The sequence below is a fragment of the Nomascus leucogenys genome, chromosome 14 (genome assembly GCF_006542625.1).
Source record: "Nomascus leucogenys isolate Asia chromosome 14, Asia_NLE_v1, whole genome shotgun sequence".
In the NCBI taxonomy this organism is placed as follows: Eukaryota; Metazoa; Chordata; class Mammalia; order Primates; family Hylobatidae; genus Nomascus; species Nomascus leucogenys.
The window spans coordinates 18,350,584-18,371,854 of record NC_044394.1 but is presented as its reverse complement, the minus strand read 5'-3'; the positions used below and the strand labels follow the sequence as shown (position 1 = coordinate 18,371,854).

The following is a 21,271-nucleotide window of genomic DNA, read 5'->3' as shown; positions in this document are numbered from 1 at the left end:
CTCAATCCAGCCCAAACCTATTGTAATCTCCATTCATACAGCCAAATGCCTGGAAATGAACTAGCATTTATTTATGCAGTAGCTAATTTATTATAGAGAGGTATATAATTTTGATCAGAATTCCCACTCCAAATGCTAATGAGTATTTTTCTGTGGATTGTTTCTGGGACTCAAGGTTACCATTATTGATAACATATACTGGAACTGCTTCATTGCAAGTGGTTGGGAAGTGGAATATGTGGGAACTGGAAAACTTTCTTGAAGTTATTTCTAAACAGAATTCTGATGGCATACTCAACTCCTGCACTGGATAATAAATTATCCAGCCTTCTTGCTTTTTGTTTTTTTGGGTTTTTGTTTTGTTTTGTTTTTATGAAAGCACAGGGAACTGAAGAAATTGCATTAATTAAATTACTTGATACTTGCTAGTTCTGTCGTAAAAAGATAAACCGTTATCTAAAATGAAGAATCCAGTAGCAACAGTCCAAGTATTTCATCTGAACGGAATCAACTTTGGTTTTCTGGTAACCAGAGTGAATGAAGCAAAGGGCATTCAAATAACATTCTCTGTTTGTAAATAGCATCCCTGAGGTTAGAAAAGTAGTAAGATCCTAGTTAGCCAGGTTGGGATACTGAAGGAGGAAGAGTTTAACTGGTTTTATTTTGTACCCATAATAGCAGACATACTTAGGAATGTTACTTGATTGTTCAGACTAAAACCTATCTTAGGAGTTCCTTATTTTGGACATGTATGAATTCTAGAAGAATGAGAGAGGATGGTAGTTTTAGTTTTGTGTTTTTGCTTAATAAAATTAGCCAACACATTGCACTATGATTTATCAAGATTTTTTACATTCAACATGGTATTAAGTAATACATTAATATCCATGATTCCTGGGCTTGGTCGTTTTATTTGCATGGGTAGTTTCTTTATACTTTGCATGTTTCCTGCCAATTAGTCCCCTTGCTGAGTTCCCTCAGTGAATTCACTAATACCTTAAGAGAGCTTAGGTAAGTTCAAATAGGTTTAATTTAAATTATATTACAATGACTTGATTTGTAAATTCTAGGTCTCAAAGTTCCAAACTGGAAGCCGCCGCCAATTTAATTCATGAGGAAAAATATTAGCCGCAGCCTAAGTGAGGAGCTAGTTAGGACGTCTTAAAAGCGCGGGGAACGAGGAGGAGGTGGGCTGCGGGCAGGGTAAGCAGCCTAGGGAGGCCCGCAAAGACCTCCCTGGGTCCTTGCGTGCCATCAGTACCCCTATCTTTCCCTTCCTTCCTTACCACTCCACCTTGCTCTGCGTTTCATGTTTTGGCTATTTCAGGGACCCTGAGTTCCCCAAACAGCAAAACCGCGAGCCTGAAAAACCTTCTGGCTCAAGCACCCCTCGTGCGGCGGGCAGCGGGAGTAGCCGGGCTCTGGGCCCCAGGAGGCCGGCGACGGAGGCGCGGAGGGTGCGGGGCGCAGGCGGGGCGCCAGGCCCGGGTGTCCGGCGGAGGGGGCGGTGCCCTCGGCGTCTCCGTGACTGCGCCTCTGCGCCCGCGTCTTGCCGCGGCTCCCGGGATGCGCGGAGGCGGTGGCGATGGCGATGATGCCTCTAGTCCTGCATCATCCAGAGCGGCAGGCGGAGCTGGGGTCCGGACTGCGAGATGGAGGAGGAGGGGCGGCGCTGCGGCCACCCGGCAGGTGAGAGGCTGGGGGCCCCTAGAGGAGGACGACTCCACGATGCCGGAGACGGCTCCCGGAGGCCGGCGGGATAGCGAGGAGCGCGGCTGCGCTGGGCCAGGCCCGGCTCCGCGTACCTGTCTTCCTGGTGCGGCCTGCAGGGTAGCCTTCTCGCCCGTCGCTGCCGGTTCCCAGGCTCTGCTCGGCCGTGGAACCCCCCTACCCACCCACCGCCCCTACCCTGGCTGAGCCCTCCTAACCCACCACCCCTCTGCGGATTCGTTTGCAAGCTTACCTGGCCCGGCCTAGGCCCTCCTTACCGTCACCTCACCCTTCTCCGGGAAGTCCCTACCCACCGCCAGCCCCTCACGGGGGTCGACCTCCCCTGCCCGCAGTTTCCCACTCTGTCCTCAGGCTGGGGGCTCCATGGCCTCTTCGTCCCTCCCATCAAATGACTCAGGTCTTCCCATCCCATTAGCTGCTCCGGGTTCAGTTTAGTTCTACTGGATAGAAAGAGCAAGAGCTTTGAAATCAGATAAATCTGGCTCGACTCTTAGTGACCTTGGGGAAGATATCTAACCTCCCTGAGGTTTTCCTGATCAATAGACATACAATGGGAGTCACAATAATACAGAACCTTGCTCTCTGTGAGGATTAGGCTCGGAAAATGCTAACCTAAGATATTTTGGGGGGCGCGGGGAATGGGGTTGGAAGAATTCAGGTCGTGAGTTGACTTAGAAAAGCCCCTATAACATGTTTGAATGTTCTCTAAAAATTTAGAACAGCACACTAGATATATCAGAGGCTGTTCACACATCTTAATGAAAAATCATTGCCACTCATAATTATACAATAAATTTTCATCCATATTCTTTGCTTGCTAGTTACCTCAGGATGTCTCATTTGTAAGAATATGCATGTGAATTCATTCGTACTGCAGCTAATATGCATGCTTAAGACTGGTGTTCCAACCTAAAATCTTTCTGATTTTATGACTTTAATCACATCTTCTTCTATAACCTATTTTCCGTCCCAGAGATAAAGAGTAGCTTGTATGTTTGCATTGCAAATAACATGGGTAACCTTTATTGAATATTTATGAGTAGCAAAGCAGTATTAATTTACTCCCCTTCCAAAACCACTTTTATTTTCTGCCGTCATCATGTCATTCTAAATTATGGTCACAGCCTCCTTTTTCTTAAAGTCTTAGGAGTTACTACTAAGACCTGAGTTTACTTTCCCTCCATTTTCGTGATTTCTGTTATACTAAAGTTTTTCTGCAAACCTTTTCATCTGTCCTCTGCTTTTTCTCCCTTTTCTCTTCCCAGGCCATGATTCCTTTTTTTCTAATTATCTCAATAGAAGTGATTTATGATTACTTTATATGTGAACTACAATTATCAAGTTTGCCAAAAAGATACGTAGAAGAGTGTGTGTGTGTGTGTGTATGTGTGTGTGTCTATCTGTATCTACATAGATGTAGATATAGCTATATAGGTATATTAGAATTTCGGATTCCAGAAAGTTTCAGCGGGGAAGGGATTGCAATAACTATTCATAGGATTATTGTGAGAATGAAATAAAGCTTGATAATTTATGTGAAGCCTCTAGAATAGGTGCCTGGTGTGTAATAACCACTTAATACTTCTGACCTGGGGATGCCTCCCAAAAAGGTTTTTTTGTTGTTTGGGTTAGCATGGTGGTGAAGAGTGTGGAAGAGCAACTGCTTAGATTCAAATCCATATTCCAGCACTTTAAATAACCTCTCTTTGACTTGGTTTCCTCAACTGCAAAACGGAGATGTTATACCAAGTATTTCAGGGCTGTTGTGAGGACTCAATGAGCTAATAGTGTGGAATATTGAGAACAGTACCTGGCACATCATAAGCACTTGATAAAATTAATATACTAATAATGATGCTGATAATTATACTGCTATTGTTATTTCCTGACCTGGAATTCTTATTTTTTTTTAATTTATTGAAGCCTGGGTACAGTGGCTCACACCTGTAATCTCAGCACTTTGGGAGGCCAAAGCAGGCAGATCGCTTGAGCCCAGAAGTTGGAGACCAGCGAGGGCAACATAGTGAGACTCCATCTCTATTAAAAATATGTATATTGAAAAATTTAAAATTTGTTGAAAAAATCTAACTGTATAAAACGTGAAACTTGCCTCTCCTCTACCCCAAATCACCTTTTTTCCTCCTGCCTCCTATTCTTGACTAATGTTAGTGCTTCATCATCTCATTTTTCTCCTAATCCCTTTTTCCAAATATCTCTTAGCCTGAGGTCTTCATAACTTCCATCATCCCACTTCATTATTACCTAGTTACTTTTCATTTCTCTTAGCATCCTAATTCCAGACTCCTCATTCTTCTAATTTCTCCAGGCCAAATTCCTGCATCCCTCTTCACCCCTCTTCATTTCTGTACTTCCAAAGAGGAAATCCTTGGAAATAAGGGGGTTAGAGACACCAGTATCACCTCCCTGCTCTTCCTGCCTCCTCAAATTGTTTTCTCTTCTACTTCTCTTTTCATAAATTAGCTCTAATCTTCCCGTTAGCAATTTTTAAAAACAGTAAAAAATTGTCTTTCTCACTATATAGGTATCAAAAGTGTTCAGAAACAAGTATACAGCCTTTAAGTGGAAATAGAGCTATCTGGTACTATTTTTAAAAAATTCTAACCATCAAGAAACAAAAGTTCAGGATTTTCTTCTCTTATGGAACTTTTATTTAAAAGGAAACTATAGAAAAGTTGGTCTCACTTTCCAGTGGACAAATTCACCGTATCGTCCTGATCTGTACCATATGAATGTTAAGAATATAGATGAAGTTATCTTCTTCCTTGCCGAAGGACACCAGTCAATTATATGGATTTCCCAGGACTGGTATATGTCTGATAGTCACTGGCATGGCTGTATCTGTTGTTAAATGCAGAGAGACTCCTGTATTGGGTAGTCCATAGCTGCTAATTGGAGCCCCAGGTAATCCCTAACTGACCTGGTTCATTCCGCTGTACCCCCTTGATCCGGCAACTAAAGGGTTAACAGCTGGAGGCTTCTGGGATCCAGCTTGAGCTGGTGGTTAAGTACACTGAACATCAGCCCTGGACCTCCCCAGTGCCACTTACTGTTACTAAAATTCTAGATTAAGGCAAACGCTTTTTGGTTGTCAAGAACGTAGTGCTGTCTCCAAGGAACAGCTTAGTCGGTCCCACCAGAAGCATCTGTTGGGAGCAGGTTGGGCACCAAGCCATGCAGGACTTTGGGATTTGGGACAATGTAGATTTGTGTGAGTGCACATTAAGTCTCATTGCAAAATAGAAAAAAAAAGTTAGGAAAAAGGAGCAAGAAGTTATTCTTTTAAAGTAGAGACTATGCCTTACTCATCCTAGCACCTAGCACCTAGCATCTGGCATAATGCTGGCATATGGTATGCACATAATTAATGCAAATTGAGCGAACGAATGCAGGAATGGGTGCGTGCCTCCTGCTTCACCATCAGGATATTCTCGTTGGGATAATGGTAACTCACATTTATATAGCAGTTTAGACTTTACAGTGTGGTGCTTTGCACCTTGTAAATTTCTAGTATGATTCCAACATCCTTGGTTACTTCCAGTTTTCCGTCTCACATGTAGTCCTACACGAGGTTTGTTTCCAAAGGAGAATATGTAGTTAATTGGCCAAGAAATTACAAGCTGGGGGAAAAATTATAAATACTGGGAAATAAAGGATTCTTCGTAGGGAACGAAACAGCGTTTGTTAATGATTTATGGGAATTATGTGAAGGGCCACATTATGCATCAACAATACCCTCCAGCCTATATTTCAAGCACATGCAGTTTCTTGCCTCAGTGCCTCTGCTGCAAAGACCTACCCCACTTCTCTTAGCCTGTCTGTCCCCACTCCATACCCCTGACCTTTCATCCAGCTGGCCCCTCCTTGCTAAAGTTCCCTTCATCCTTTCCCAGCTCCCTTTCCAAGTTGAAGTAGGTTCCCCCCGTCCATGCTCTCATAGCACCCTGCAACCTTACTAGGCTGTAATTATTACATAGTTAGATCGGTCTCCAACCAGATTGTGATCTCTTTGATGGAGAGACTACGTTCTTGTGTATCTTCAGTGCCTGACACAGAAGTGTTTCTAAAAGTAACATCTGCACACCCCTCAAACAGAATCACAAGGGGCGAGGCCAAGAAATCTGCTCTCCAAGTGATAACTTAAACTTTTTAACATGCTCTTCAGGTGACACTTAAACTTGTTTGAAAACCTCTGGGTCATAAAACTAAATATTAGCTGGATGAATGTATTTGTTTGTATCTTTTTCTGTGTTGGGCTTTGTGAGGAGAAATGCTTTCTATGCACCAAATCAGAGCTGAAAAATTCTAGTGTTTTGTTAAAAAAAAAAAAGAGAGAGAGAGAGAGAGCTGGGTTTGGTGGTGCATGCCTGTAGTCCCAGCTACTTGGGAAGCTAAGCCAGGAGGACTGCTTGAGCACACGAGTTCAAGTCCAGCCTGGGCAACATGGCAAGACCCCATCGCTAATAAATGAATAAATTTTTCTCTCAAGGTGAGAGATACTAGTACTAATACTACTACTAATAATGAGATCACTGTATGAATTCCTTTCTGTTTCTACATTAATCCCTTTCTGTTTTTGGGTGTGCATTTTTGTGTGTAGGCTTATCTGCCTTGGGCCTCTTTTGTCACATATTGTTCATCTGTGAGCTGAGGCCCTGACTCACTGAGTATTTTGGGGGAGCAGAAGAAGGAGACATTTCTCTCTGAAGATGAACTCGACAGGCCACCTTCAGGATGTCCCCAATGCCACCTCGCTCCATGTGCCTAACTCACAGGAAGGAAACAGCACCTCTCTCCAGGAGGGTCTTCAGGATCTCATCCACACAGCCACCTTGGTGACCTGTACTTTTCTACTGGCGGTCATCTTCTGCCTGGGTTCCTACGGCAACTTCATTGTCTTCTTGTCTTTCTTCGATCCAGCCTTCAGGAAATTCAGAACCAACTTTGATTTCATGATCCTGAACCTGTCCTTCTGTGACCTCTTCATTTGTGGAGTGACGGCCCCCATGTTCACCTTTGTGTTATTCTTCAGCTCAGCCAGTAGTATCCCGGATGCTTTCTGCTTCACTTTCCATCTCACCAGTTCAGGCTTCATCATCATGTCCCTGAAGACAGTGGCAGTGATTGCCCTGCACCGGCTCCGGATGGTGCTGGGGAAGCAGCCTAATCGCACGGCCTCCTTTCCCTGCACCGTACTCCTCACCCTGCTTCTCTGGGCCACCAGTTTCACCCTTGCCACCTTGGCTACCTTGAAAACCAGCAAGTCCCACCTCTGTCTTCCCATGTCCAGTCTGATGGCTGGAAAAGGGAAAGCCATTTTGTCTCTCTATGTGGTCGACTTCACCTTCTGTGTTGCTGTGGTCTCTGTCTCTTACATCATGATTGCTCAGACCCTGCGGAAGAACGCTCAAGTCCGAAAGTGTCCCCCTGTAATCACAGTCGATGCTTCCAGACCACAGCCTTTCATGGGGGTCCCTGTGCAGGGAGGTGGAGATCCCATCCAGTGTGCCATGCCGGCTCTGTATAGGAACCAGAATTACAACAAACTGCAGCACGTTCAGACCCGTGGATATACCAAGAGTCCCAACCAACTGGCCACCCCTGCAGCAAGCCGACTCCAGCTGGTATCAGCCATCAACCTCTCCACTGCCAAGGATTCCAAAGCCGTGGTCACCTGTGTGATCATTGTGCTGTCAGTCCTGGTGTGCTGTCTTCCACTGGGGATTTCCTTGGTACAGGTGGTTCTCTCCAGCAATGGGAGCTTCATTCTTTACCAGTTTGAATTGTTTGGATTTACTCTTATATTTTTCAAGTCAGGATTAAACCCTTTTATATATTCTCGGAACAGTGCAGGGCTGAGAAGGAAAGTGCTCTGGTGCCTCCAATACATAGGCCTGGGTTTTTTCTGCTGCAAACAAAAGACTCGACTTCGAGCCATGGGAAAAGGGAACCTCGAAGTCAACAGAAACAAATCCTCCCATCATGAAACAAACTCTGCCTACATGTTATCTCCAAAGCCACAGAAGAAATTTGTGGACCAGGCTTGTGGCCCAAGTCATTCAAAAGAAAGTGTGGTGAGTCCCAAGATCTCTGCTGGACATCAACACTGTGGTCAGAGCAGCTCAACCCCCATCAACACTCGGATTGAACCTTACTACAGCATCTATAACAGCAGCCCTTCCCAGGAGGAGAGCAGCCCATGTAACTTACAGCCAGTAAACTCTTTTGGATTTGCCAATTCATATATTGCCATGCATTATCACACCACTAATGACTTAATGCAGGAATATGACAGCACTTCAGCCAAGCAGATTCCAGTCCCCTCCGTTTAAAGTCATGGAGGCTAAAGGATCTTATGTAAACAGTTTTTGTTTCTGATACTAATGGACTTTATTCTAACTTTGAGATCAATGGCGGATCAAAACCTAAAAGATTCAACTGAAAAGTTGGCACTTATTGTTTTCTTTCACCTGATGTGTCAGTATCTGTTGATTTGCTTTGTAGTTTGTTGACATCTTAAGATTTGATGTGAAAGTTTTAGATTTTTTACCCTGATCTTTGCCCCCGTCTTTTGTACCGAGCCTTTAAATAGATGCCAGGAATGAAGCTACTGTGTTAAAGTAGAAAGTCAACCGATTATCATGATTTGAGTCAGTGTTATGTGTCTTCAAAATAAGATATTGACTGGAGTTTTTTAAAGAATGTGAAGATATGATTTTTGCTGAGGTGTTATTTTTATTAATTGAATAGTAAATTTTGATTTTTTGAAGTGTTGAAATCAGGAACACTACACCTTGTTGGTAGCAGGTTGATTTGAATAAATAATTGTTAGCTGGGTGCAGTGGCGTGCACTTGTAGTCCTAGCTACTTGGGAGGCTGAGGCAGGAGGATCACTTGAGCCCAGGAGTATGAGTCCAGCCTGAGCAACACAGCAAGACCCTGTCTCTAAAGGAAATGTATATATTCTTTTTTTTTTTTTTTTTTCAGATAGAGTTTCACTCTTGTTGCCCAGGCTGGAGTGCAATGGCATGACCTCGGCTCACCGCAATCTCCACCTCCCGGGTTCAAGCCATTCTCCTGTCTCAGCCTCCCGAGTAGCTGGGATTACAGGCGCATGCCACCATGCACAGCTAATTTTTGTATTTTTAGTAGAGATGGGGTTTCTCCGTGTTGGTCAGGCTGGTCTTCAACTCCTGACCTTAGGTGATCCGCCTGCCTCGGCCTCCCAAAGTGCTGGGATTACAGGCGTGAGCCACCGCACTCAGCCAGAAATATATATATTCTTAAGGCAGAAAATTCTGTCTTTACCAAAAACACTCACACAGGTATTAGGTACTTTTCTTTCATAGGACAGTCAACTAAGAATATAGTAGTATGATTATTGCCATTTCTTATTATAGACATATTTTATGTCAGTTGAGTAGGTTTACAGTTCTTTTGAAAAGAAATATATTTGGGCCGGGCGCGGTGGCTCTCGCCTGTAATCCCAGCACTTTGGGAGGCTGAGGCGGGTGGATCACCTGAGGTCAGGAGTTCGAGACCAGCCTGGCCAACATGATGAAACCCCGTCTCTACTAAAAACACAAAAATTAGCCAGGCATGGTGGCAAGCGCCTGTAATCCCAGCTACTCGGGAGGTTGAGGCAAGAGAATCGCTTGAACCTGGGAGACAGGTTGCAGTGAGCTGAGATTGTGCCATTGCACTCCAGCCTGGGTGACAAGAGCGAGATGTCATCTCAGAAAAATTAAAAAAAGAAAAGAAAGAAAAGAAATATATTTTTGCTTGTTGAAAGTGAATTCTTTATTTATTTATTTATTTCCTGAGACGGAGTCTTGCTCTGTCGCCCAGGCTGGAGTGCAGTGGCATGATCTCTGCTCACCGCAACCTACACCTCCTGGGCTCAAGTGATTCTCCTGCCTCAGCCTCCTGAGTAGCTGGGATTACAGGCATGTGCCACCACACCCAGCTCATTTTTGTATTTTTAGTAGAGACAGGGTTTCACCGTGTTGGCCGGGCTGGTCTCGTAACTCCTGACCTCAGGTGATCCACTCACCTCAGCCTCCCAAAGTGCTGGGATTACAGGCGTGAGCCACCCCTGCTGGCCCAAAAGTGAATTGTTTCTGAATGATCTTACTCAAGAAGCCTAGTGAAGAGGACTGCATCTGTGGTAGAGGCGCACTGTTCCCAGGAGAGAAGGCACTGCTGTAATCATCTCGGTGTTCTGTGGAAAACAGTGTGGACTCCTGTCATGCACTGGGCAATATTTATTATTGCTTAACAAGGTGTAGAGATGAGACTGGGAATGTTTTGATTTATGTTTTCCTTCTGTGTGAGAAGAGTTTACTAACCACCTGACAGTATTCAAGTAACTATTTAGAAATGACTTCTTTTTTGTCTTTATTTATTACTATGGTAGAAAAATTCTCAAGATAATCTGTTTTCAAACTAATCATTTTATTTCTCTCCCATTAATCTTAAAGTGGAAATGGGCAGAAAGAAAAAATAGATTTAAGTATTTCTATACCTGAAACTAATTTTACTATATGCTCTGCGATTCCTAGCGTAACAACTGTGAACTCATATTTTTATGTAAAAATATTTTCATTATACAGTTAGTATTTGAACTCACTAGGTTTTTAAATGTTAGACACACAAGATGAGCATCAATATACAACGCCTATCTTTATAAATTGTTATATTCAAGAGTTATTATTGCAGATTGGAAGGTACTTTGTTCCTTTGCATAAAAGGCTTTTTTTTTTTTTTTTTTTTTTTTGGTAGAAACAGAGTCTCACTCTGTCACGCAGGCTAAAGTGCAGTGGCATGATCTCAGCTCACTGCAACCTCCGCTTCCCGGGTTCAAGCGATTGTCTTGCCTCAGCCTCCAGAGTAGCTGGGATTACAGGTGCCCGCCACCACTCCTGGCTAATTTTTGTATTTTTGGTAGAGACAGGGTTTCACCATGATAGCCAGGCTGGTCTTGAATTCTTGGCCTCAAGTAATCCACCTGCCTTGGCCTCCCAAAGTGCTAGGATTACAGGCATGAGAAACCACATCCAGCTGAAAGGCAATTAATTTATAGTTTCCTCCCTCAGCTGTCCCCAAATACAGGGGTCATGAGAGGTATGGAGAAGACAGAATAGATATTCAATTAGAACTCTGCTCAACCTTATCTTACAACTGTTACCTTTCAGTATTGATCAGTTATTTCTATTTTTGGGATTTAAATAGGCATAGATTTTATTTTGTTTTCTTTTTCTTCTAAATTTTTTTCTTGCCACACCCAGGGACAGCCTCGAATTATTTTGTTTTTAAGTTCACCTTTCAGACTGATTTGCCTACCTACTCCCTCCTGCTTTCACTTTCTCCCTCCCTCCTTCCCTTTTTCCCTTTTTTTTTTTTTAAGACAGAGTCTCATGCTTGTTGCCCAGGATGGAGTGCAGTGGCACAATCTCGGCTCACTGCAACCTCCGCCTCCCAGGTTCAAGCGATTCGCCTCCCGAGTAGCTGGGACTACAGGCACACACCACCATGCCCAGCTAATTTTTGTATTTTTAATAGTGACAAGGTTTCACCAAGTTAGCCAGGCTTTTCTCAAACTTCTGACCTCGTTATCCACCCACCTAGGCCTACCTAAGTGCTGGGATTACAGGCATGAGCCAGTGCACCGGCCTATTATCTCTTTTTAACAAAGAATTAAGAAATCTAATATTCTCTCCCAAGATCGTACAAAGAATTTTGGCAAATTAGGAATTAGATTTTTGTCTTAATTCAAAACCTGGTATTTATCCCAGTATGCCAAACAGCTTTATAATGAATACAACATTAATCAAGCATCACATTTTCAAAGGCATATATCTGTTTTTTTGGCTAGGCAAAAAACCTCGTCTCTATTAAAAATACAAAAATTGGCTAGGCATTTCAAATGTGATATAATAAAATATTAACACAAAAGTAATTTCTATTTATAAAATTTAAAATGACAGATTTTCTGTGTGACGTTTTAGTTTGAGATGATTTGACTGGCGTGAGGCCCATCACTGGGGGGTAAAAATTATAGCACAAAGAAAACTAAGCAGGTGCATATGAGGTATTGTCTCTTTATGGTCATCAGAAAATTATCTCCAAAAGAAAAGTTAAAAAAAGAAATTATTGTTATAAATTGCATGAAATATATAGTGGGCTCGATTCGTAGCCCCCGTCCATATCTATATCTCTATATATATCTCTATATGTATAGAGACATAACTTGTTTCTTCGTAAGTTATATATGTCTACTTCTACCTGTGTTATCATAATAAAGGTGTCATGATGATACAGGTGGAGGTAGAAATATATAACTTATCTCTTCATAAGGGCTAAAATGAGAACTAAAAGTAATGAGAATTCAGTTGAATATGATTAATTATCAGGATATGTTAATTAGTTCTCTTGATGCTTACTGTGATGCAAAGTATGTGATGTATTTTAAACATTTTATAATAATTGTTCGTATGTTAACCATTAGGCAAGATTCGTATTTCTAATGCTTTTAATGTTCTTTTAAAATAATGTTTGGAAAATAAAAATACTGAAAATCCTAACATTTCTGAACACCAGTTTGCAATATAATGAATTTCCTGTCTGATCATTTTAAAACTGTCAGAGCATGGCAATGATCATTTTTGCACAATGGATAACAATGTGTTGAACCACAGACAGACAGATCTTTCCCTTAAGAGATGAAATAACTTGTTTGACTATATATAATTTTTTTTTTTTTTTGTAAAGACAGGGTCTCCGTATGTTGCCCAGGTTGGTCTCCAACTCATGGGCTCAAGCGATCCTCCCACCTCAGGCTTCCAAAGTGCTGGGAATAGAGGCATTACATTTTGTATCATATATGCTCAGACTAACCAAGGATAGTTAATGCCAAAGACTATTTACAAAACTAAGTTTCTTACTCAGTGAAAAGAGGCTAAATGAACATTTAAACAACTGATTTAAATGAAATTTAGCTGGAAAAAGAAAAATTTGGAATTTTTAGTTTATTGATCAGGGTTTGGATTTAAGAAACAAAAAACATTAACATAAGCAGGAAAGGGTTTAATATAGGAAACTAGGTGTCTACAGAATGGTTAGATAGGGCTCTATGATGAGTCTCCAGGAAAGATTCCACCATAAACATGACCAGCCGGACCAGCCAGAAATGCTACTACTTCAGCTCCAACCAAGAAGAGAGGAAGTCAGGAAGCCTACCTTGGACTTTTGACTTCAAGAACACACTGTTAAAGTTGTTGTCCAGCAATGAGGAAGTTGCTGCCACCACTATTTCCAGAAAAAACTCTCTTGACACCTACAAAGCAAGTGGCTGAACAGCAAGACACTGCTGTAGAAAAAATCTGGCACCATGCAATTAGATGGAGAAACTAAGTTTGCCTCTAGAACCCCAGCTTCAGGGAAATCTGGAAAGTGTACTAACACAGAAGTATACTCAAAGGAGGTGCAGAGTTCTAATCTGTTCTGTCCACAGAGGTTCACCTTGGTAGTCAACATTTGTTTTTGTTTTTGTTTGAGATGGATTCTCACTCTGTTGCCCAGGCTGGAGTGTAGTGGTGCAATCTCAGCTCACTGCAACCTCCACCTCCTGGGTTCAAGCGATTCTCCTGCCTCAGCCTCCTGAGTAGCTGGGATTACAGGCATGTGCCAACACGCCCAGCTAATTTTTGTAGCAGAGACGGGGTTTCACCATGTTGGCCAGGCTGGTCTTGAACTCCTGACCTCAGGTGATCCACCTGCCTCAGCCTCCCAAAGTGCTGTGATTACAGGCGTGAGCCACTGCGCCCAGCCAGTAGTCAGCATTTTTTATACATACCTCTAGCCATACTTCCAAACAACAGCAGTAGCCATACCACCATTCTCCCCTTGAAATAATGCAGCTTCTCTCATTTAAACAAAAATATATACTTTGCTAGGTGCTGCAGCTCACGTCTGTAATCTCAACACTTTAGGAGGCTGAAGTGGGAGGATCGCTTGAGCCCAGGAGTTTGAGACCCACCTGGGCAACATGACAAAACCCCGTTTCTACAGAAAAGTTACCTGGGCATGGTGGCAGGTACCTGTAGTCCCAGCTACTGGGGAGGCTGAGGTGGGAGGATCGCCTGAGTGAGTCCAGGAGGCCTAGGCTGCAGTGAGTCAAGATCACACCAGTGCAATCCAGCTTGCAGAGTGAGATCCTGTCACAAAACAAAACAAAAAATGCATACTCTTCTCTAGAGGGAAGATGCTAAGTCTGATCAATCTCTGGGTTTCTCAGTGATGTTCATTATTCTTCTAGTTCAGTCAAAAATCTCAACGTGATGTTCTGTAAACTAAGGACTAAATTATAAAATTTACCACCAACAAATTTAATCATCAAGGGAAAACAGTAAAAAGAAGAAATTGGTTGAAAATGTTTCATAGACACACACACACACACCAGGATAAAGAAGAAATGGGGATTAGTACAGACTTTGCTTGCTTCCATTGGTCAAGAAGCTGTGATTGGTGTTTTATAATGTCCTCCACTTCCCATGTCCTATCCCGTTGCCATTAGCTAGCATATCACGTAGTCTGAGAAAGTAAGTTTTATCAAATAGCAGAGGGAATGAAATACTAAGAAAACAAAATTTATAAAACATAATGTAGGATTACAGAAATAACTGGATAAATGGAAATGCTTAATATCATATATAAAAGACAAATCTTTGAATTAAAAAACAACATGAAGGCCAGGCGCAGTGGATCGCACCTGTAATCCCAGCAGTTTGGGAGGCCGAGGTGAGCAAATCATTTGAGGTCAGGAGTTCAAGACCAGTCTGCCAATATGGTGAAACCCCATCTCTACCACAAATAAAAAAATTAGCTGGGCATGGTGGCAGGGCCTGTAATCCCAGCTACTCAGGAAGCTGAAGCAGAAGAATTGCTTGAACCTGGGAGGCGGAGGTTGCAGTGAGCTGAGATCACGCCACTGCCCTCCAGCCTTGGTGACAGAGCGAGACTCCGTCTCAAAAATAAATAAATAAATAAAAACAACATGAAAATATATGCAACATTTGCTGCTTGGAATAGAGAAACACAAACTGAGAGTAAAAATTAAGATACAGGCAAAAGTAGATAAGCCTTCATGAACAAAAAATGATGGTGACAATATTAATATCAAAGTAGAATTGAAAGCAAAACCACATTCTAGAAGATAACTAATATTGATAAGAGGAACAACCAAATAATAAAGCAATACGTTTCATTCATTCAGCAGGTATTTGTTGAATACTGTGTACCAGCTTGAGATACATTGGTGAACACAACAATGAAGCTTCTACCCCCGTAACACATTATACTGAAGATGACAAATATGTAATTTTCAAGCACAGGATCCCACAGTAATCCATGGGGAATATGTTCCAAGACCCCCAGTGGATACCTGAAACCCGGTGTAGTGCCAAACCTCATATATTCCATGTTTTTTCCTTTACGCACATACCTGTGATAAAGCCTAATTTGTAAGGCACGGTAAGAGATTAACAATAATGAATAATATTGTAATAAAAGTTATGTGAATGTGGTGTCTTTCAAAATATACCACAGGAAACTGAAACCAAGGACAAGGGGTGACTGCAGTAGTGATATGTTGTATGAAGATGATAAAATAGTAAAAGCAAAGAAAGTATGGGGGGTGGTGGGGGTGTGATTTTGACACAGGGAGACTAGAGTTAGTCCTTCTTAGGAGATATTTGAGCAGCCTCTTGAATGAAGTCTTAGGGATTGAGCCAGGAAAATAGTTGGGACAAAAGCTTTCTAGGCTCCAGGAGTAGCCACTAAAGGCCCAAAACAGGCATATGTTTGGCATGTTTAAGAAAATCGGAGGTGGGGTGCAGTGGCTCATACCTGTAATCCCAGGACTTTGGGAGGCCAAGGCAGGCAGATCACTTGAGGTCAGGAGTTTAAGACCAACCTGGCCAACATGGCGAAACCCCGTCTCTACTGAAAATACACAAATTAGCCAGGCGTCGAGGCGTACACTTGTAGTCCCAGCTCCTTGGGAGGCTGAGGCAGGAGAGTCGCTTGAACCCGGGAGGTAAGGATGGCAGTGAGCCAAGATCATGCCACTGCACTCCAGCCTGGGCGACAGAGTGAGACTCTGTCTCAAAAAAAAAAAAAAATTGGCCGAGAGAATGGCAGGAAATGAGGTAGCCAGGAACCAGATCATATAGGCTCTTTGTAGGACTTGACAAGTGTTTTAGATTTTTATTCCACATATAATGGAAAATCATTGCAAGATTGAGAGCAGAGGCTTAATAAAACCAGATTTGTCAAAAATAACAAAGTGCACAAAGAAAAATCTGTTAGAATACAAGAAGAAATGTACAGAAACATGAACAAAGTTGGAGATTTTAATACTGCACTAAGTCTAGGATGGACCAAGAAGACAAGAATAGTAAGAACTTAGAACAGTTCACAAATATATAATTAGAAAATAGAATTAATATTGAGGTGTACATACATAATTTTATATACTCACAGCAAATAAGCTTTCTTTTACATGTTAGCAGAAATAAAGAAAACAACTGATTAATAGACCAAAAGAAAACACTCAATGAAATAGAAATGCTGAGTCCCAGTGTAAACTAACAATGCTACACACAATTTAAGCTCTATTTAGCTCCATTCAACTTTTGTTATTTTTGCCATTTTGAATTCTCATCTGTTTTTATTTTGAACCTGACAAGACATCACAATTATAATGTGGTCAATATTCTTTTTTTTTTTTTTTTTTTTTTGAGACAGAGTCTCACTCTGGAGCTCAGTGGCATGATCTCTGCTCACTGCAACGTCCACCTCCACCTCCCCGAATTAAGCGATCCTCCCACCGCAGGCTCCTGAGTAGCTGGAACTACCAGCACAGGCCACCATGTCCAGCAAATTTTTGTTGTTTTTGTTTTCGTTTTTGTACAGGCAAGGTTTTACCATGTTGCCCAGGCTGGTCTCAAATTCCTAGGCTCAAGTGGTCCTCCCACCTCAGCCTCCCAAAGTGCTGGGATTATATGTGTGAGCCACCACACTTGGCCTATTCGTTGATATTTACCATATATTATCACATTTCTTAAAATTTTATTTTTTTTTTAGACAGGTCACTCTGTCGCCCAGGTTGGAGTGCAGTGGCACGATGATGGCTCAGTGCAGCCTCATCCTCCTGGGCTGAAGCGATTTTCCTGCCTCAGCCTCCCAAGTAGCTGGGACTATAGGCACGCCCCACCATGCCTTGGCTAATTTTTTTTTTTTTTTTTTTGGTAGAGATGGTGTCTCCCTGTGTTGCTCAGGTTCGTCTCAAACTCCTGGTCTCAAGCAATCCCATCTTGGCCTCACAAAGTGCAGAGATTACAGCCATGAGCCATCATGCTCGGCCCTTAAAATTTTTAGATAAATTTTTAATTAATTGTTTTGATTCAGCAGGTAAGTTATTACATACTCCTTAGTGGATTCTGACTTCTGACTTCCACGACCCCCATCTAGCTTATTTATCTCCCTCTCTTCCTTCCTTCCTTCCTTCCTTCCTTCCTTCCTTCCTTCCTTCCTTCCTTCCTTCCTTCCTTCCTCTCTTTCTTTCTTCTTTTCAAAGAGATAAGGTCTTGCTCTGTCACCAAACTGGGGTGCTGTGGCACAGTCTTGGCTCACTGCAGCCTCCACCTCCTGGGCTCAAGTGATCCTCCCTCCTGAGTAGCAGGGACGACAAGAGTATGCCACCATGCCTGGCTAATCTTTGTAGAGACATAGTTTCTCTATGTTGCCCAGGCTGATCTCAAACTCCTAGGCTCAAGCAGTCCTCCCAACTCGGCCTCCCAAAGTGCTGGGATTATAGGCATTAGCCAAAGTGCCTGGCTTATCATATTTCTTCCTCACTATTTCTTCTTGCATCTCAGACCTTTCATTTGGTTCCGTTTCCTTCTGTCTTAATGTATGATTTAGAATTTCCTGTAATGTTTCTTTTCTGTTAGTGAATGATCTCTGTTTGTTTTCTGGGAACATTTTTATTTTGCCATCATTCTTTACTTTTTATTTTTTTTGGGACAGGGTTTCACTGTGGCACCCTGGAGTGCAGGGGTGCAATCACATCTCACTGCAGCCTCAACCTCCCATTGCCTTCATTCTTACAAGAATTTTTTTCTGAGTAAAGACTTTGTATTTTATCTTTTAGTGTAGTAGTGTATTCCCTGCTTCTTGGTCAGTGCTTTGTAAAAAACAAAACAAAACAAAACAAAAAAACAAAAAAAAAGGTGCCTGTAATCCCAGCTACTTAGGAGGCAGAGGCAGGAGAATTGCTTGAACCCAGGAGGCAGAGGTTGCAGTGAGCCGAGATCGTGCCACTGCACCCCAGCCTGGGTGATAGAGTGAGACTTTGTCTCAAAAAAAAAAAAAAAAAATTAGCTGTTTGACTGCACGCTGCTTATTTGAATATATTCTCCCTACCCTATTCTATATCCCACCTCCTGGCTGCTTTTATTATATTTATGTCTTTGGTGTTCTGCAGTTTTAATAGATGTGTATTTTTAAATTTATCTTGGGATTTGTTGGACTTCTCAAATTTATGGCTTGGTGTCTTTCATCAACTGTGGACAATTCTCAGCCATTAATCTCTTCAAATATTGCTTCTGTCCCATTCTCTCTACCCTCTCCTTAACCTGCCTTTCATTTTTTTCATCTCTTGCTTTTTTTTTTTTTTTTTTTTTTGATGGAGTCTCACTCTGTCACCCAGGCTGAGTGCAGTGGTGCTATTTCAACTCACTGCAAGCTCCGCCTCCCAGGTTCATGCCATTCTCCTGCCTCAGCCTCCTGAGTAGCTGTGTCTACAGGCGCCCACCACCACGCCCAGCTAATTTTTTGTATTTTTAGTAGAGACGGGGATTCACTGTGTTAGCCAGGATGGTCTTGATCTCCTGATTTTGTGATCTGCCCACCTTGGCCTCCCAAAGTGCTGGGATTACAGGCGTGAGCCACCATGCCCAGTACATCTCTTGCTTTCTTTGTTGTAGTTTGCATAACTTCGTCCACCCTATCTTCTAGTTCATTAATTCTCTCTTCTTCTGAATCTATTCTGTTAAAATTGATTATCAAATTATCAACTTTAATTATAATTACTCTATTTTTCATTTTGAGAAATTTTCTAATGTTAAAAAAACCCTGTTGGCCAGGTGCAGTGGCTCACACCTGTAATCCTGACACTTTGGGAAGCCAAGGCTGACTAACATGGTGAAACCCCATCTTTACTAAAAATGCTAAATTAGCCAGGCATGGTGGCGCATGTCTGTAATCCCAGCTACTCGGGAGGCTGAGGCAGGAGAATCACTTGAACCCCAGAGGCGGAGGTTGCAGTGAGCCGAGATTGTGCCATTGCACTCCAGCCTGGATAACAAGAGCAAAGCTCCATCTCAAAAAAAAAAAAAGAAAAAGAGAAGAGAAAAAAATGCATCATTTATTTCTCAATTAGTGTAAGGATAGTTTTGTAAAATGACTGATAATCCTATTATAATATTTGATTTTCAAAAAATAGGTCTTTTGTCAATTTTTTTGCTGATACTCCTTCATTGTGCCTTGTTTCCTTCATTCTGTATTTACTTTTACTGTCAGTTGCTAATTTTCCTTGAAATTTTTTGGTGAAAATTTTCACCCCGGTTGATAGCACTGCCTTAGGTGAAGGTACATTCCTCCAGAAAGAACTTGCATTTGCTTCTTCTAGGTGCCTAAATGTATTACCAGTTCAGGACCACTTTAAGCTGAGCTTGAAGTTTTTTTGAACTACTTAGGTGATGTGGGTATATAGGTTACTATCTATAAGGCACTAAGTTTGCAATTATAACCTCTAAGAGATAATTTTTTCCGTTTCTCTGTTTATATCAAGGACAACTTTTCTTGAGGTTCCCCGGACATGAGGTAGAGTGGAGTGGGATGGATTTATTTCTTCTTTACCATTACCTTGAGGATGTAGCACTTTGGAGTCTTAGTTTTAAGGAAAGTGGGTTTCCTTTTAAGAAGCTTCAGTCATCTAAACTGAAGCACAATTTCTCTAAGGTTGGCAACGCCTTCAGGGCAAAAGTGTCTACCATCCTTCACTTACTTCTTAGAGTCCTTTCCTCCCCTCCCTCCCCTCCCCCTCTCCTCCCCTCCCTCCCCTCCCCTCCTCTCCCTCTCCTCTCCTCTCCTTCCCCTCCCTCCCTCCTCCCTCTCCCTCTCCCTCCCCTCCCCTCCCCTCCCCTCCCTCCCCTCTCCTCTCCTCTCCTCCCCTCCCCTCCCTCCCCTCCCCTCTCCTCCCTCCCCTCCCCTCCCTTCCCCTCCCCTCTCCTCCCCTCCCCCTCCTCCCCTCCCCTCTTCTCTCTCCTTTCCTTTCTCCTTTCTTCTCCTTTTCTTTCCTTTTTCCTTTCTTCTCCTTTCCTTTCCCCTTTCTTTTCCTTTCCTTTCCTTTCTTCCCTCTCCCCTTACCTTCCCTCCCCTCCCCTCCCCTCCCCTCCCCCTCCCCTCCCCTCCCCCCCCCCCTTTCCTTCCTTTCCCCTTTCCTTTTTGTTTGAGACAGAGTCTCACTCTGTCACCCAGGCTGGAGTGCAGTGGTGTGATCCTGGCTCAAGTGATCCTCCCACCTTGGCCTCTCAAGTAGTTGTTGCCACAGCTGTGCGCCGCCATGGCCAGCTAATTTTTCATACGTTTTGTAGAGACGGGGTTTCACCATGTTGCCCAGGCTTATATTTTTGTCTTGTAATTTTTCACTCTTTTATCAGCTCTTTGATGTTTTTAAGACGTTTTATGTATTGGAGTATATTGTGAAGTTGAAATATTTATTGTTAACCAAATGAGAGCATCGTTATTATCATCAACCTCTTACCCAAACTGCTCAATTTAATAATAATAATATCATCTACATTGTGAACACTTCTTGCTTATCTTTCCAAACCTACTCTATGTATGTACCCCATGTATATGTAGAGAAACCCAACAAAATAATGCAAGGTATAAAGTAAATGCTATAAGGGAGGTATAGGCTACTACTGGAGTGCAAAGCAGGGAACAGTTTATTCAGAGTGAGAAAAAGGTAAGGGTTGATTAAGAAGAGAAGGGAGATGGGGAGATCCTTTTGTAGTTCCTAAGTGTGATGATTGGGTTTGCACACGCATGTTTGAGATGTGCCTCCCTCAAACCTGTATTAGTCCGTTTTCACACAGCTATAAAGAACTACCTGAGACTGGATAATTTATGAAGACAAGTGGTTTAATTGACTCACAGTTCTGCAGGCTTAACAGGAGCATGACTGGGAGGCCTCAGGAAACTTATCATCATGGCAGAAGGGGAAGGGGAAGAGGCACCTTCTTCACGTGGTGGCAGGGAAGAGAGAGAGAGGAAGCGAGGAGGGAAGTGCCGCACGCTTTTAAACCATCAGATCTCACAAGAACTCACTCATTATCACGAGAACAGAATGGGGAAATCGCCCCCATAATCCAATCACCTCCCACCGGGTCCC

General features: G+C 42.6%; 1 protein-coding gene and 1 pseudogene across 1 annotated transcript; both read left to right on the top strand.

Annotated features, from left to right (window-relative positions):
- The first annotated feature begins 1,529 nt into the window (after window positions 1–1,529).
- On the top strand, window positions 1,530–8,622 carry GPR75 (G protein-coupled receptor 75). Its single transcript, XM_012501167.2, has 2 exons — window positions 1,530–1,689; window positions 6,350–8,622. The coding sequence occupies exon 2, from the start codon at window positions 6,459–6,461 to the stop codon at window positions 8,079–8,081; it is 1,623 nt and encodes a 540-aa protein (XP_012356621.1). The 5' UTR covers window positions 1,530–1,689; window positions 6,350–6,458; the 3' UTR covers window positions 8,082–8,622.
- Window positions 8,623–20,881: 12,259 nt separating this feature from the next.
- LOC115838492 lies at window positions 20,882–20,995 on the top strand (annotated as a pseudogene).
- Window positions 20,996–21,271: the final 276 nt, after the last annotated feature.

Bases quoted from the DNA above. Each gene is read 5' to 3' on its own strand.
- GPR75 (XM_012501167.2), top strand. From the start codon at position 6,459: ATGAACTCGACAGGCCACCTTCAGGATGTCCCCAATGCCACCTCGCTC.